The sequence below is a fragment of the Carassius gibelio genome, chromosome A18 (genome assembly GCF_023724105.1).
Source record: "Carassius gibelio isolate Cgi1373 ecotype wild population from Czech Republic chromosome A18, carGib1.2-hapl.c, whole genome shotgun sequence".
Taxonomy (NCBI): Eukaryota; Metazoa; Chordata; class Actinopteri; order Cypriniformes; family Cyprinidae; genus Carassius; species Carassius gibelio.
The window spans coordinates 7,064,146-7,082,830 of record NC_068388.1 but is presented as its reverse complement, the minus strand read 5'-3'; the positions used below and the strand labels follow the sequence as shown (position 1 = coordinate 7,082,830).

The 18,685-nt window shown below is 35.2% G+C and overlaps 1 protein-coding gene across 1 annotated transcript in view; it reads right to left on the bottom strand.

The window, feature by feature from the left end:
* The window catches only part of LOC127933837 (cadherin-13-like), a 300,617-nt gene that overhangs the window by 10,171 nt on the left and 271,761 nt on the right, over positions 1-18,685 (bottom strand). Inside the window, exon 11 of the mRNA XM_052530852.1 lies at positions 13,490-13,632. Within this exon, the coding sequence (XP_052386812.1) occupies positions 13,490-13,632 (143 nt within the window). The remainder of the gene's footprint in view (positions 1-13,489; positions 13,633-18,685) is intronic.

The window sequence follows — 18,685 nt, the reverse complement described above, 5'->3', positions numbered from 1 at the left end:
TGTACTCAGCCTCAGGCCATCCAATATGTAGATGAGTTTGTTTCATAATCGAAACAGATTTGGGGAAATTTAGCATTACATAATTTGCACACCAATGGATCCTCTGCAGTGAATGGGTGCCGTCAGAATAAGATTCCAAACAGCTGATAGAAACATCACAATAAACCACAGGTAATCCACATGACTGCAGTCCATCAATAAGCATATTGTGAAGTGAAAAGCTGCATGTCTGTAAGAAACAAATCCATCATAAAGGCATTTAAACTTTAATCCTCTTACTGTCCAAAATTCCAGTCCATGATAAAGCTTCCTCCGTTGAAAAAGTCCATGTGTTGTCCTCTCAAATCGAAATCCACCAACATGTTTGTTTAGAACTGTTTTGGACCATTGTGCTTGTAAATGGTGTTTGATTCAGACAAGATGAACTTTTCACTGGAGAAAGCAATCTTATGCATACAGGACTCATTTTTAGCAGGAAGCAACGGTTTAAAGTTAAAAAAAAGTCTTAATGATGGATTTGTTTCTTACAAATACACAGCTTTTCACTTGTGCTGTTGAAAGCGAAAGCTGTTAAGTGATGGACTGGAGTCTGGATTACTTGTTGATATTTTATGAGGGTTTTTTTTCAGCTGTTTGGACACTCATTCTGACGGCACCCATACAGAGGATCCATTGATGAGCAACTGATGTAATGTTACATTTCTCCAAATCTGTTCTAATGAAGACAGTAATTCATCTACAACTTGGATGGCCTGAAGGTGAGCAGATTTTCAGTACATGCTACTTTTTGGGTGAACTATTCCTTATAAGACGTTCCAAATTGAAGTTTTCTTTGTCAACTTTTTATGAATAAACATGAAAAAAGCCTCTGTTTGTCAGAAACTGTGAAGTATCTGGTAGAATGTTATTGTGCTATTTCACTGAACAGAGAGTGTTCGGTTGAGAGATCATATCTGTGATGAATATAGACACTAAAAAGGCCTTTGGATATATTCATATTTAATGTACCACACTGCTACACACTCAAGTAAGGTTTATATATAAAGGCAAATGCACTAAAGTTTATATTAAGACATTACATAAACACACTAATAAAGATGATATTAATATATTGTGTCTCTCAGATTTTGACTGGCATTAGAAATGCATCTGAATCTAAATAGAAGATGAAAAGCAAACACTTCCAACCTTTGTGAAATGAGCAATATGCCAGCAGCAATATGAAACTTCATTATAATTAGTTTTGGTTTGGTGAAGACAAACATTCCACATATTGCCACTGACCTCCAAATATCTCTTCTGAATTGCATTTATTTCCCTCCCAAAACACTATGGAAATATTTTAGCTTTGCACATGGGAATTATTGTGCATATTGAGACTATAAGTCTTCCTCCTTTCTTTCATTACCATCATCACTCTGGTCTATGCGCTATAGGAGCGTGGTGCCCACAGGGAAGGGTGCGTAAGTGGAGCGTGGTAGGGACTTTCATGAGCTGCACTTGCCATATCTCTCTTGCCTCTGATGTGCCTTATCAATTCTGTCAACATAAATTGACTAACACATCTGTCATTCAAGAGAACGGGGTGTCTGGTAGGTCCAGTATGTAACAATGCTGAGTTCCACCTGACCCGATGAAATACTACATTTCCTGTAGTACAAACACATTTTAGTCCACTTCTTCTGTTTCTGGACATGGTGTCCAAGTGGTACTCAAAAAAGCATTTGGGAAATTTATTCACACTTTTTAAAAATATATTAATTTCAATGCATTATTATAAAATATCAAACCAAGTAAATTCACAATACAAATGTCTTTTGTGTTAAAACCCATTTTGTTTATTTTTTTTATTATCTGTTTACTCCACTTTTTAAAAAAATACTTAAAATTTGTTCTTTCCTTAAAATAAAAAGTTTGATCTAATGCAATTACATTCATAGATTTTGGTATGGGATTACCATGTATATATATATATATATATATATATATATATATATATATATATATATATATATATATATAGATAGATATATCTATATATCTATATATCTATATCTATATATATATATATATATATATATATATATATATATATATATATATATATATATATATATATATATATATATATATATATGTATTATTATTATTATTATTATTAATAATAATAATAATAATAATAATAATAATAATAATAATAATAATAATGGTTGCAGAAATGCATAAATAAGTCAATAAATAAATACAAGTATCAGAGAAAAACATTTATTTCATAATGATATTTTCCCCCATTTAAAATTCTTATTATCCAATGAAATGATACATTTTTGTGAATTTTTTTTAAGTAACAGATCAAAAGGATTAACAATGCAGATGAATTTTCACAACCTTATTTGATCATATTTACCAAGGGTGCCAATATTTGTGGGCATGACTGTAATAAAACATACTAATTATTATTATTAACAATAATAATAATAAATTTGTGAATGCATAAATCAGTTAATAAAAAATACAACGAAAAATAATAATAATCAAAGAAAGAAAGAAAGAAAAAAAGAAAGAAAAATAATGCTATAAATAAATGGATTTAAAAGAACTTGTTGAAGAACTTCATTACACAATACAAGAACTCTCTATTATACAAAAGCATACGTTATCTATAAAAACTGCACATTACATTTCCAGCAAAGCAAAAATGAAGATAAAATCGCCTAAGCAAGAAAATCTCATCAGCCAGGCTTTATGAAGCTCTTCTGTGTGTGCTGAGAGACTCAGAGAAGACATATACGCACGAGGGAATGCAAATCCTCCCATTTACACACGGCTGCTGTACGTGGTTAGAAAACATTAAAGATGCTTGTTTTCATAAAAAAAAAAAAAACATTCCCTCGCTTGATCGCTCCATAGTTTTTACCATCTTCATCAGCATCATCATCATCATAATTATCTTCGGCAGTGCTAAGAGCTCCCTCATCCTCTAACTCACATTGAAGGCCTATTACACACATTTAGATACACCATAAAGTGTTCTAGAAATGAGCATCAGCTTTTCATGTTGCAGTTTATCACTTAATAACTTTTATCTTAGAAACCGACGACCCCTGTAACATCAATATTGATTAAGGTAAACGTGAGCGGAAATATACAGCAAGACTTCATGAATAGCCGAGTACACATGGTTTTGTTTTACAAGCAACACTGACATAAAAGATATTCATGAGATATGGATAAAAAGGGTTATTTGCATAAATATGTCTATTACATATGCAGCATGTAATGGGACTGGATGTTTCAGATGCTGTCTCCTTTCCGTTCCATAATGAGAGTGATTTATTTTCTCCTTTTTTATGGCGCGCTGATATATGTATAGGCTCATATTTTGTCTGTCTTTGCTGAGATCCAATTCTCACTTCTCTAAACTTCTTTCTAATGCATCACTAAACATTGTTGATATGGATGGGATAGACAGTTTTTCAGCCTCACAGCTGTTCGTGAGCAGATTTGAAATGTGCAACTTTTCCTTCTGCATTAAAAAAAAAAAAAAAAGAGTCCTGAAAAATATTCCTATTTTATGGCTAGCACACAGCTTGCACACTGTATATACATTTCACATACTGCAAAAGTCTCAGGGGAAAGGTTTTTTTTTTTATTCTGTTGGATGCATTAATGATTTTGTGACAGTACAGGATTCTATCTCATCCCCTCAGACCCCAAAGACAGACCCTTGGTTCAGTGAGTTTCTTTATTTTGCCACTGGCCCATTGTTCCACCTGACGCTGCCCTGGAAGACGGTCCAATTGACTACAGCAGCTTGGGCTGATACCAAATGTTTCTCAGTCTGTATTACTCTCTGTATATTCACAGTATCTCTTTCTCTCTTTCACTCACTGTCTGTTTTCTGTTTCTCTATTTTTGTACATTTCACTTTTGCTCTAGCTTGCTCCAGCTAATTTAACTTATACTTGGCACTGTGTAATACAAACATTGTTGACTCGGATAAATTGCTTGTGCTGCTCCTCGTTTGTAAGTCGCTTTAGATAAAAGCATCTGCTAAATGCCTAAATCTAAGTTATATTCTGCACAAAAAAAAAAAACAACAACAACAACAAAAAACACAACTCTTAAATGTATGAAAACAATTGCAGTTCTTTGAAAAAGTTAAAAACCACCCACAAAATCATTTGCATTTATGCATTTGGTTAGACTATTTATGTAAAGCACTCCTGCACGTAAGGTATACATTTTATAATTTCCAGCATTCCCTGGACACCCATGAACTGTGCTATTTGCCATGCTGTACTACCGTTTCTACCCAACTGCATTAACGATCTGTATCAGGTGGCGGCTCACTTGAGCTCCACTTTCTCCCATTGGAAGTCATTGCATTTCAGTTAAACTCTGCTCAACTCTGTCGCATCGCCTACAGGCACTTTTCCACACTGTGTCTCAAATCACCAGCTCTCATTGAAAATGAATGATTTCCGGGGCTTTCTACTCCATCTCTGCTGAAGCTTATGGCCAGTGGCAAAAGTATAAGATAAAGTCAAAGAAAGAATCCACAGAGTGATTCACTAGCTTTGTGGTGATGATAATTAGAGCTGTTGAACTATTAGACAAATTGTTTCAATTGATACAAATTCTTTGAAACTCTCTAAAAAAAGAAGAAGTAACAGTTGAGCTCAAGGATGTGAATGGGATGTAATCAGAAGGGTGTCTGAGTCAGAAGGGAAAGCACAGTGGGGGTGTGGAGTGTGTGGTTGCTCACTGCAGTGGTCACACAGTGAGACAGACTCTGAGAGGACACACAGGACTCGAGCAGATGGCTCTTTTATCACTCTGCTTTGGCATGCTGAGAAAGCTCCAGTGCAAAGACCTATAAGAATAAACGACTTATATAAGCGTAATGTAACAGCACATTAACAAGTGAATTTCTGAAGGAAAAAAAAAAAAACCTTTCTAAGCGTTCTACATTCATCGATTTAAATATTTTATTTTTAGATTCAGAGTGGCCACAAAAAGTTTTTGGACATGCACAAAAACTTTGGAAGTCACATTAAGAACATCACTGCACTGGATTAAAAATGAATGGCAAATGATTAGTGTTTCTGGGAAATAACTTCACTAACTGGTCCCAAGGTGATTTTTAGTGGAAGGTTCCTTTCCTTTCCTTTTCTTTCTTTCTTTACACCAAGGATGCATTCATTTGATCAAATACACCTTTGATGAAAGTCATGTTGTTATGATTATTCCTTTGATGACAATGTTGAATTTTAGGCTGTCATTATTCATTACTCTGCAGTGACACATATTATCTATCTATCTATCTATCTATCTATCTATCTATCTATCTATCTATCTATCTATCTATCTATCTATCTATCTATCTATTTATCTATCTATCTATCTATCTATCTATCAACTGTGCTATATCTAAGATAAAAGTCATGAAAAGGTGATGTGAAAAAAATATCAACAACCTATTGGTTATATTCGGACACCTTATGAATACTGCACAATACTGCATAAAACCTATTGAAAAACTATTAACATGACATGCACTTGAATCTGACATACTCCCTTTCCAGCAACCACTGAATTCTCAATCAGGCCTAGAGGGACTGTAGAGAAACAGTCTATCACACAACCACATATACAGTTGACTTTCCGTCAACGTAACAAGGGAGAAAATTGATCTGCAATTAAAGGCAGGCCCTCTTTCTTCACGGAAAGCTCAGCTGGAACCTGACAATGAAGAGCCGATTAAACCTGCAAGTCCCTCTAGAACAAAAACCTCTGATTAGCCTCATGGGTTCCTTTTAATGAGAAACTTGGATTGAAGGAACTCTCTACCTCTGCTTTGACAATGCCTAGATCATCCTTTCATCAGTACTGAATCAGGGCCTTACATCGTTCTTTATGTCAAAGTCCCCCTTTTGTATGAAGAGAGGATGTGTGATTACGTTCTATTTCCCCCTTGAAAACTGCACAAGAGGACGTGACAGGATTTGCATTATTAGAGATACAAATGTTCTTCCATCTTCATTTCAGACTTCAAAGTCCAAGGACAGAAAAAAAAAGATTCTCTAGTGTCTGCAGAAACCAATCAGTGTCAATTTAGCCCAGCAGATGGGGGACGATAATTTGAGAGTGCACTGTGTGTGTTTTGCTGTGTCTTATTAGTTTGGTAAAGCAACCAACCAAAACACTTGTTCTCCACAAGCCCAAGACAATATGCAATGGGCAACAGCTACTTGTTTCTCTCCACTGAAAAATCACCTCTTCGATCTCTTAAGAGCATGTCTTAACACAGAATTGCACAGAAGTCAAGCCTCCTTTTATATTATAGCACGTGAGCGCAGAGGAGGTGGAAATATGCTGTTTTGCAGAGTGAGAAGCAGTGGAGAAACCAAAGCTGTGGATGATAAGAATCATGATGTACTATAGGCTTTCTGGATAGATCTCATTGCAACGACATTATCCTGGCTGGAGAAATGGATAGAGCTCTTGTCGTTCCTTGGGCCACTTTGGAAATCGTCAAAGGTTACGCATGTAACCCTGGTTCATAGATAGATAGATAGATAGATAGATAGATAGATAGATAGATAGATAGATAGATAGTCGTTACTAATCTGTATAAGTTTCTATCTTCTACTGAACACAAAATATGATATTTAGAAAAATGTGGGTAAACAAATAGTGGCTGGTCCACATTCAATTAAATGCGGACCAGAAACTTTGGTGACCGAATTTAAATTTTCAGGTGTATAAAATATTTTTACTAATCAGGCCTTTGATGAAGGATTGTTCAATTCTAATACACTAGCTATAACATCAACATGTTTACATTAGATTAGCATGGACTAAACAACAATCAAAAACAAGTGCCCCGGAGCTAGATTGGTCGCACTGAAGCGCTGATTACAGTTCTTCCCTCTACAATGCGGATGTTCAGAGGTCTCTGAGGCATATGCTAATGCTCCAAGCAAACTTCTCATGCATACATAAAGAGCCTTTTATTTTGTACAGCAACATTGCTGATAATACATTGCCTGCCCTAAATGACAAGTGCACATCAGCAGTTGAGTGTTTAAATAAAATGCAAAGACGTGGGCAACTGTGACATAACATAAAAGCACAGCATGTGACAACTGCATGCTGTTCTTTACAAGAGGAGGAGTGTCGAGCTACCTGATGGTATTTATGTTTCCAGGTGAAATTCAATGACTATATTGTTTAACTAGATGCAGGAAGATGTGCCCTACATAGAAGACGTCTTCTGTAAGGCACATTTTCATGTGAAGGAGGGAGCGAAGTTGAGAAATACAATTTTAGCCTTATGCCAGAACATAAATCTTTTACAGTTCTGCTACTTTACAAACTCCAGAATCTGTAAGACATGTAACATTATTATAAGGAGAGAATTATAAAATGCATTTTAAAGCACTCCCTGATAAAAATGAATAGTCATGCTTTAGGTGCTCAATAAATATTTCGGTCCCACTTTATATTAGGTGGCCTTAACTACTATGTACTTACATAAAAAAATAAGTACAATGTACTTATTGTGTTTATATTGTATTGTAAAACACTTTTGCTGCTATTGAGGTGGGATAGGGGTAAGGTTAGGGAGAGGGTTGGAGGTATGGGTAAGTTTAAGGGTGGGTTAAGGTGTAAAGTATGGGTCAACAGTGTAATTATAAATGTAATTACAGAAATTAAATACAGATGTAATTACATGTAGTTTTTTTATATATATAAGTACAATGTAAAAACATGTACACAATAAGTACATTGTACTAAATAATGAATTAAAATGTAAGTACATAGTAGTTAAGGCCACTTAATATAAAGTGGGTCCAATATTTCTTATTATTATCTATGTTGAAAACATATTTTCTGCTTAATATTTTGTGCAATGTTGGGGTAAGTAGGTTTATTTATTTATGAATTAATACTTTTATTCTACAAGGATACATTAAATTGATTAAAAGTGACAGTAAAGACACTTATAATGATTATACTAATAAATAAAAAGAGTAGTATGAGCACAACTTTATGCAGCTAACCAAACTTAGGAGACAGGACATAAACATGGTGGGCAGATTACTCTCTTTCTATCTCTCTCTCTTTCTCTCTCTCTCTCACACACACACACACACACACACACACACACCCACCCTGAAGAATGATGGAATGGGTGAACATCTGCTGGCGCAGTGGGGAATGAAGAAACAAGAAAAATTTCCCTGTGTCTCAAACCGAAACAACTGATTATGCCCTCTAAATGACGGACCCTCTGCCAATGTTGAGATAGCGCAGCCCCTCCATCTCCACCCTTCTGAGCTGAGCTCCAGCAGGTGTTGTAAGGGCTTGAATCATTAACCTCAGGCTGACAGACAAGACTGAGCCCACCAGGCTCAGAAAAGTGTAGCACTTCAGCAACTCCCAACCACTCCAGTGAGTCTGCAACTTCACACACTGGGAGCTGCAAAATGGATCAATTTATTTCAGCTGCAGGTTAGAGGTTTGTAGGACTGATTTTTCCATACTGCTCCACAGAATTTTAGTCTATGTTCTGGACTTAAAAGGATTTTCTTCCCACATACTCTAAGCACCATTCTTGCAATCCCACATTATTAATAACGTAAAAAAAAAAAGCTTATATGTGTGTGTGTGTGTGTGTAAAAAACATTTTTTAATCGTCCCCAAATTACATTGAGGTTGTATGGAAATGATCAACCAACTTAACTTTTAACAAAAAAATTATCTTTGGAATATAGCTGATCTACTCCTTTAAAACAAAGTTATATGTGTAAAACACAAGGGTAGAAAAGCGCACACAGACTAAACTACATCCACTCTCCACCCAGTCTTATCTACTCTCTCCTCTATCTGCTCAGCATCTTCTCATTTTCCCTCTCCCTTCTATCATTCTTGTTCAATCAACGCTCTGGCCTTCTCAGTGGTCAGTGGTCAGACAGAGAGAGAGAGGGGCAACAATCATCTGAGCCCATGAAATAAAGACATGGGACTCCAGTCTAGATCAATAGCCTGTTAGTGACCACTATGACTTTCATGTCATGCAATCATCGGGCAGACTGTCAAGGAATAGGGAGTCTGTGATAGATTAGATCTGCCTGGGATACCAGGGAAACACGGGATGCGCAAAATCCAGCGCTGTACACACACACACAGGGAGCCACACAAAAGGAAAAGCATAATGTTAACACCATGTTTGAAGTGCCAATACAAACCCTCACCACATAATATATATTAAAGACAAATATCAGACTGAGAGATTAAAAGACTATATATATATATATATATATATTTGAAAATAGTGAATTTTCATTTATGGGTGAACTACCCTTTAATGCACAAAAATAAGGCAACTATTCCCACCAGACTCTAGTAAACTAGTAAACAGAGAAGGTTAATGTAGAAAGTGACCCCAAAGCAAACATTATTTTGGGCATTTGACATTTATTGAAATAAGCCTCTGGTCTGCATCTGAAATGTCTACATCTCAATGCAAATAAGAAGTCTGAAATATGACACATAGCTGCAGTCACCGTAACCTTTTCAAAACCTCAGCAAACAATGATTAATAATTTATTACGAGTATGAAATCAAACCGTTATCGATCTTAAGTTACACTTGGATTAGCATATATAATCAGATTGATGTCTGAGCTGTGCCATACTTATATGTTATTTGCACTTTGCTGTGGGGTTCACCTTGATGTCCTCTCCATTGTAAACGAAGCCACTTGCATTTCTCTGGAGTCAATAGTATTGGATAAACAGCACATCTCATCCATACCGTCTATAATTATAAGCATTTAAATAAGTCTTTTTCTGAGACTCTCAGAAATCTCCTTTGTTCGTGCCATGATTCCCTTCCACAAACATGATCAGACTTTGATAGATCTCTGTTGTCTAAATAAAACAGAGCATGCATTTGCACACATCCCACTTTTTAAAAACACCTCTGAACAAATGGACTCTAATTTCAATTTCGCAAACGTTTGCCACTCACAGATATGTAATACTAATGATATTTTGGGTGATATGTATGCAGAAATATCAAAATTTCTAAAGGGTTCACAAACTTTAAAGCTGCACTTGTGTATGTATGTACAGTGTGTATGCATGTGTACACACACATGCCTTTTTTTTTTTTTGGAAATGAATACTTTTATTCAGCAAGAATGCATTAATAATAATAATAAAAAAAATCTAACTCAAATGTTTAAAATAATTCAGTTTTTTTATTCATCAAAGAATCCTGAAAGTAAACAGTATTTATTTGAAACAGAAATATTTGGTAAAATATTAAATGTCAACTTACCGACCTCAAACTTTTAAAAAAGTAACATAAATTAAAAAAATATAATAATAATTATTATTATTTATTTTTTTATTTTTGAAATGAAACTGTATAACTGACAGCAAACTCCATCTGATTTAGAGTACACACTTTTCCTGAACTATTGAATTCCCATAAAATCAACTGCCATTCTACTTTTATTTTCTTGTATCCTATTTAACTCAAAAATATGTCACATTATAGCTCTAAAATAGGCTGTAAATGCTGTTTCACTTTGACTTTTGGCAAGAAAGAAAGAAAGAAAAAAAGAGAATGTTGTGGCGAATCATTCTCCCTTAAAATGCTATAGATGAGGTACAGTATACAATGCAGTGTGTGCTGTTTGTGTACTGCACAATTTGGGTCATTTGATTCATCGCCAGCAAATCTGTATACTGCACATCCCACACAGTATGCACACTGCAAAAATAATAAGAGTACCATGGTTGTACACCATTCCAAACACAGCTTGACCGATGTAAACAGAGGAAAAATGCATTCAGCCCATACTGATTCCCCTTAAAAAGCATGTATGAATATGAATCAGTATGAAATAACATATTGAAAACCTGTAAATAAGGGCACTTTTGAACTGTTTTGATTGGCTTGTTTCTTTTAATGGATCTGTCATTTGTCAAATGCCACATCCAACCTCTTTCTACAGACAAACAGACTGAGAAAGAAAAAGGGAAGAGAACAGGAACCTTTCTTCTTCTAATACCTCTAAGCGTCCCTGCCAGATGATGTGACATTGAGAAGTGACTCATTCAGAGGTTAATTAAATGTTGTTTATGCCACGTGAGATAAATTACTATACTACCCAGAGAGCACTAATCCAACGACTGTTTTCTCTGACCTGCAGAAGTGTGTAATTTCCTGTAGCGAGAGAATAATCCGTGACCACGCCAGCTCAGCTGTGTTAAGCACAGTTGATGACCTCCAAAAAGAATCCTAGAAAATGGGCTTACTGTGATATTGGTATAGTTTCGACAGCAATTGAGAAGAAAAAAGAATAATAGCTTTGTATGCGCAATATCTATGCCATTTACAAAAGGTTTAGTGCCAATTATTAGCCCAGGAAGCAAGCCGCTCCATTGGCCAGCCTTCTTTCAGACACATCATAACATTTTCCACAGTGAAACAAGTAGCATAATGCATTATAATATGTTGAGACCTTCATTGTTACAGTGCTGTTTCATCGTACAAAACATGTTGAGAGTGTGTTTCTTCACAAAAACAAAATAAAAAATAACAAAAGTTGATTTATTAAGTCTATTTTTGTCACATTTCCCCAAAAGAAAACTCATTTGTGTAGTGTAATCTGTAATGTACTGTATCTGGAATTTTTACATTTGAGTTTCTAATCTTCATGATTCTTAATGACCATTTTAATTAAATTCTCATTACGGTCATAAAATATTAGGGCTGGTAAGCGGTTAAAATTGTAAATCTAATTAATTACATGATGTGGTGATTAATTAATCTTATTAATTGCACATCAGATTGGAAGAAATTGCTCTGAAAAGATTATTTAAAGTCATTGTTGTGCAAAGCATCAAACTAAAACTGCCAGTAGGTTGTGGAAATGTCTTAATGATTAAGTCATTGAGTCATTTATTCATTCGTTTGATTGTTCAAATGATTCATTCAGGAGTGAAGTAAATGGTTCTTTATGAATGGTTCATTGAAACAATAGGCTTGCTCGACTTGAACCGGATCATCATCATCAGACCAATCGGTGTGTAACATCAAAGAACCTCAAGAGCTTCAGAGAACAGACGACTGCTTTTGCTTTTGCTTTTGAATCGCTCTTGCGGTACTTTGATGTCATACACCGATTGGTCTGTACAGCGCCACTTCAAAGCCAACTCGACTGTGGCCAATGGTTCAACGCGGCCAATAGTTCACACAAATAGTTCAAAACGTGGATTAAGAAATGAAATGTCGCTGTGGGTTGCTCAGTGGGTGAACAGTTCTGATTGGTCTTTAAATTTAGGTTGGCAAAAATGAGTAAAACAGACAACATTGTGTCTAAAATAATTAACTGTTGTATAAGATGAGTAACTCATTTGATATTGCACTTAGCCTACTTCTCGTGTGATATTTTAGTGAACTATGTGATGTAAATATGAGACACAGTCTCAAACGGGCATTTTACCCCATATCTTGAATTTTAGGAAGCTTCTATAGGCTCCATCACACAGTAAGTTGTTGCCCTGCCTCATATTAGTCATCAATCAACTGTATGAATTGGCAGAAGATCCACATAGGTCTGGGGCGGAGCAAGTGCGTTAAATGCATTAATAATTATAACGTGTTATTTTTTCTCCATAATTGATTAATCTAATTAACGCGATCGGCCAATTGTTATGCATATCTCGTCAGTAAAGCCGGTTCTCTAATCAGCGGTAAATTCCCTCAGGTGCATGATTTCACATAGAGCCGCTGTTACTACACAGAGCCGTTGTTAACTGAGAAGATGCGCAAATAAACGCTGAACATGAACGTGGATTTGCGCAGCTTCTCAGTTAACAATGGCTCTGTGTAGTAACAGCGGCTCTATGTTAAAGCACCTGAGGGAATTTACCGCTGATTAGAGAACTGGCTTTACTGACGAGATGCGCATAACGATCGGCCGGTCTTGATTGGTGCACCCCTAATATATATATATATATATATATATATATATATATATATATATACATATATATATATATATATATATATATATATATATATATATATATATACATATATATATATATATATATATATGTATATATATACATATATATATACATATATATATATATATATATATATATATATATATATATATATACATATATATATACATATATATATATATATATATATATATATATATATATATATATATATATATAATGATGTATAAACAATTTTCACTCAAATTCCTAGTAAATTTCACCAATATTTATTATAATTGATCCTCTACATTTTCCCACTAAATGTCAAAAAATGAGTGATTTGTCACCCAGTAAATGTAGTGATGACTGACTAAATCACATCACATTACCTGACATCAGAAGTTATTACATCGCATTTGACATCACCCCATGCAAATAAAATGTCCTACCATTATCTGTGGCCATGAAGAGAGCAGTGTACCGGTTGTTGTGAACGTGTGGAGACTCGCGGTCCAGTATGGCTCTGGTGGTGACATTGCCTTTGAAGGGGTTCACGACCAGCCAGTCTGCTGGGTCTCTCAATACAGAGAACCTGAAGGGCACACATGACACACATGAAACTCTTAGAATGGGTCTATCTTTTAAAGTTTTGCCAAATCACAAGCATTTCAAAATTTCTTTCAGATTAACTGACCACTTTTTACAGGGACAATCACTCTTGGACTTGTCAAGTGCCTTGCTCAAGAAAACAATGCTGACAGGTCATGGATTACCCCTTGAGGCATTCAAACCTGCAACCTTTTGGTTTCCAGAGCATATTTTTAACCATTAAGCAACATGACCTAGAGCATTAGCACTACAGAGTGGTGATGGGTTATCAGGAAGGTCAGCTGAAAGTGAAATAAGAAGAAATGGAGCAAGACGAGCACTTGAACATGTAAGAGTGATAAATTACCTGCAGCAACACATCTAAGAATAATGAGCCGTTTTGTAATCGGGTAATCATGTGATGATATCTCGGGCATGACCGCCAGAACACCTAAGCATATGTGTATGCATGACTGGATAAAAGCAGTTGCAGTAGTGCTGAAATCTGGAGCTGAGCCACTGATTTACAGTCTAAATAAAAGACAAACACACCAAATGAAATGCAAGTTCTCCGGTTCTACTGCTTTTAGGAAACCCATGGAGACTCATTCAAAACAGAGGTGGGAGAATTTTTTTTTTTTTTTTTTTTTTTTATGAAAAATATTGCTGACTCAGATACCTTTCCCAAATGAACACAAACATTCACATAACCAACAAAGACCATCAATAGCAGATTGAACAGAACTGGAAAATGAAGACACAATGTTGACTTAATAATAAGTTTGAGTAAATGTATATTTCGGACAAACTTTCCATTTGATTAAAATGTGCAAAATATGCATGTACAGAATTTTACACCTACATTACAGAAAAGAAAAAAAAATAGGATTGGTAAGATTTTGTTTGTCTCTTATGCTCACCGTATCTACATTTGATCAAAAATACAGTAAACATTTTAATAAATATTATTGGAATGTAATTAACTGTTGTTTATATATATATATATATATATATATATATATATATATATTTTTTTTTTTTTCTTTTTTTTTTTACTTTATTGTCATTGTAGGGTACAAGGCAGCAAAATGCAGAAGTGCAATAAGTGGTAAGTACAAGATATACAGTGTCTACAATATGTTACAGATGTATAATAATTACTCTAGTCTTCATTGTCACACGATCCTTCAGAAATAATTCTTGTATTTTCATTTGGTGCTAACATAACATTCTTATTATTATCATGTAAAAAAATAAAAAAATAAAAATGTTTTATTGCCTAATTTTTTTTTTCTGTGGAACCCCTGATACATTTTTCCTTGCAAGATTCTTTGATGAACAGACAGTTCTCCTCTAGCAGCAATATACAGGTATTTACATGACTTTAAACTAACTTTTTACTGTACATTTGAGACATAGAACACCCAAAAAGGAAAGCTTTTAGTTTTACTGTAGCTCCATGTACCCACTTGCTCTTCCGACAGCAAAAAAGGACCTTTCACAAAGCAATTCTAGCTTATCAGCATTCTATCGCATCTCAGGGAAATGTTCTCTGATTCATGCGGACAAGCTCTCGGAAACAAGCTAGCATGAGATTATCATCACGCTGCTCTGGATACAAATACCTCACATCCTGACTCATATGTCCAAGAGAGCAGTTTGTAATTCGCCTGTAAAATCAGCTGGCATTTGTTAGAGAACTCTCTTCCTACATGGAGTGTGCACAAAGGCTGTAAAATGCAGAAAATGACTTTATGTTGCTGAATAAGGGCGCAGCTCTGTCCGGCAGAGTTCAATTCACTAACACATAATACTGCACAAGTACGCAAAGCATAAATATCAGAATAGCATTTTACTTTATATTCTGTTATAGTAATAATAAATCTTCAGGTGATCTTATGACACATGGCTATTTTCAAACCTTCTGACTATAAATGTTCAGGTGATCCATTAAACACATGAGCAAACACATGCAAACTCACTCCCACATAAGTCAAGGCCATGTGTGTGTGTGTGTGTGTCACAGCTTCGACAACCCTCCATTTCTTTTCAACAGTGCACTCTGAAAGACTCGGATGAATTGGCAATTCATACTGACACAAAACAAATGGATACTTCATTTCTTGAATCTGTTTATCAGACCTTCTGCAACAACATTAATCAGACAGCCTGAAAGTTTTCAAAGAGGGTGTGGCCTAAACGATTGATCATATGTAGTGTATGAAAACTTTCATTAACAATGCTTTTTTTCCCTAATCTACACACAGCACTTCACTCAATTAGCCTCCTCTCAATGTCATTAGTGTGTCATTAAAAACACATTATGCAAATTAATATGTTATCTATAACGATATGTGCTAATGACCATAAATAAGCTGTCAAAGACTTTTCACCCATTTTCAAAGCTTTGGCCGATGAAGGCGTTTTCATTTCCACTTATTGTCACACGATGACAAAACAAATTCCTTGTCCTTTTGGCTAATGTTGTCCATAATTTTCTGCTTAACCAAAAAAAGAAAAAAAAAAAAGAAAAAAAGAAAAAAAAAAGAAATAACCACCCACTTAAAATGTAATTTGTGTGAATGTGTGCGGTGTTAATCTCATCAGCAATATTGCTAACGAAAACGCTTGCTAATAAAATATCTTATTAAAGATAGATGAAAATGTGCATCATAACAGTAATTCAGGGTGGGGAATCTGTGGGGAGTTTGTGAGTTTATGAAAAGCTAATAAACAATTAAATCATAAACGTAAAAATGTTTAATTAAAGAAAAAAATTATAAATATTAAGAATAAGAATAACTATTTTATCTGTTTAGCGCGTGCGCGCACACACACACACAGCTTGGTATTGTATATCCTGTATGTTTTCCATATTGCTTTGCCTTTGTGAGTTTGTTCCTTGGACTTACCTTACCTTACCTTACCTTTACCTTATTTTTGTGATTGTTTGCTGCCTGCCCTGACCATCGCCTGTTTGTGAATCATCCTTTTGTCTCGCCCTGGATATTGTTGAGTGTCGGTGTTTTGACCTTGCCTGTTCTGACTATGCTTCTGAATAAAGCTCGTTACAACCTGCATGTTGTGCCCATTAACTGACATCAGAGAGATGTGAACTTGGAAATGTGTTGTTTCATTTTTGAAATACCGGAGGGATAGTTCACCCAAAAATGAAAATTCTGTCATCATTTACTCACCCTCGTGTTGTTCCTATACTGTATAAAGATTTGGAATGACATAAAGAGGAATAAATAACGACAGAATTTTCATTTTTGTGTGAACTATCCTTTTAACTTGTAATAACAGGGGTGCTATTAAGTATTTTTTTGTCAAAGGTGTTCAGGTGACAAAAAAAGTGTGAATTCATGTAATAGTGGAATTAATCAAAACATAAAGTTGACAAAAACATGGGTACGAAAAAAAGATTAACAATGTACTAATGATTAGTACAATCACCTATATGCAATTCTTTAGATAGAATATGATTTTATTATTTAAAACACTCATATTCTGATGTTTTTGTTGTTGTTAATTCAAATTATTTCATCTCAGTCAGAATAAAACTAAACTGAACAAATATGACATTTAGTAATATAAAACAGATTTCAATATTTAATAAATATAAAAGACTAAACTGTGCATATGTGTTTAGCTCGTCACTTGCTTATGGTTAACAATTCATTAGATGACCACACAGCTGAGGACAGTAGCATTAACTTAGCCACTATTTTAAGACTGTGTCTTAAGAACTAGTCTAGTTATTCAAGGGGTAATCAGACTTACTTTCTGGATTCAAATTAGACCAATACATGTTTGTTTATGTACAGTAACTAACTTAAAATTATGGCCAGCTTTCATGAAAAAAAAAAAAAAAGATGACTTGTCAGACTAGTCATTTTATGCAACCAGCTGCTGTTCCTAAAGACACAAACAAAAACCTTTATTTCAGCTGCAAAACATACAAGCTCACTTCAGGTTAGGGCATTGGCCTTCAACCCAAAAAGTATAGAAAAAAAACAACAAAAACAAGACCACTTCTTCACCACAATCTAAAATGTAAGAAATGCCTCTCCTTGAGCCACTTTTTCATGCACTTTTTACTCTTTACACTCTTTCATGATGTGTCAGACCTGTAGAGGGCCTGGGGTGCAGTGCATATTTATGCTTCTGTATCACTGAGAAGGCACAGAGGCCAGAGGGGCTTTTCACTATGTTACCTTCTAATAGAGAACAGGGGAAAGCTGCAAACTGCATCTATGCTGCAGGAGGGTCATTCTGGCATCTTTGTACATAATATTTTTGCTCCTTTCATTCCTGGTCTGTGTTCAGGAGTGGATCTACTGTATGTGAGGAGAAACCAGTGCTGCCTCACACGTTGAACTGTGGACGGTGTAAACCAACAAGTTCTACAATAAAGATTTATGTTACTATATTTGAAACCCCGTTGTTCAAATATTAATGGGTGTTTTTTTTTACTCTTCTATTGAGCTGATTTTCATGCTACAGCCTCTTTAACAGCAAACATACATCTGCAGGGACGAGCATGTGGCACACTTACACTAATGCTGACTGCCCTGTGTTTGTAAAATAGGATGGATGCACCCATTAGGATATTAATTTTAGCCATTGAAATTCAGTGGCAGTGTTGTTTGGAACTGGACATCCCTGAGCAAAGTTACAGTAAAAAAAAATGGAGGGAGAAGGACAAAGAAAATCTACTTTCCCAAACTCAGCATCATTTTTTTTGTACTAAGTTCATCTCTCTGTGGGATTCATTCACTCTGGCTAAACTGAACTCAACTCCCACATGTGCACCCGCTGGACCACAGAACAGTGCGCAAAGTTGCAGAGGTTGATGAAAAACAGCTGTGCCATAAACTCTCCCCCTGCTCTCATGTCTGGGACAAATTGCCATTGTCACCCCTGCAGATATTTCAGTTCCATATTGGCAGAAAGAGCTGTACAAAGGAAATAAATGTGACAGGGAGGCAGGAAAAAATAAACAGAGGAAGACGGCCCATCAATCAGCCATGGTCAGACGCAGAGGGAATCAGACC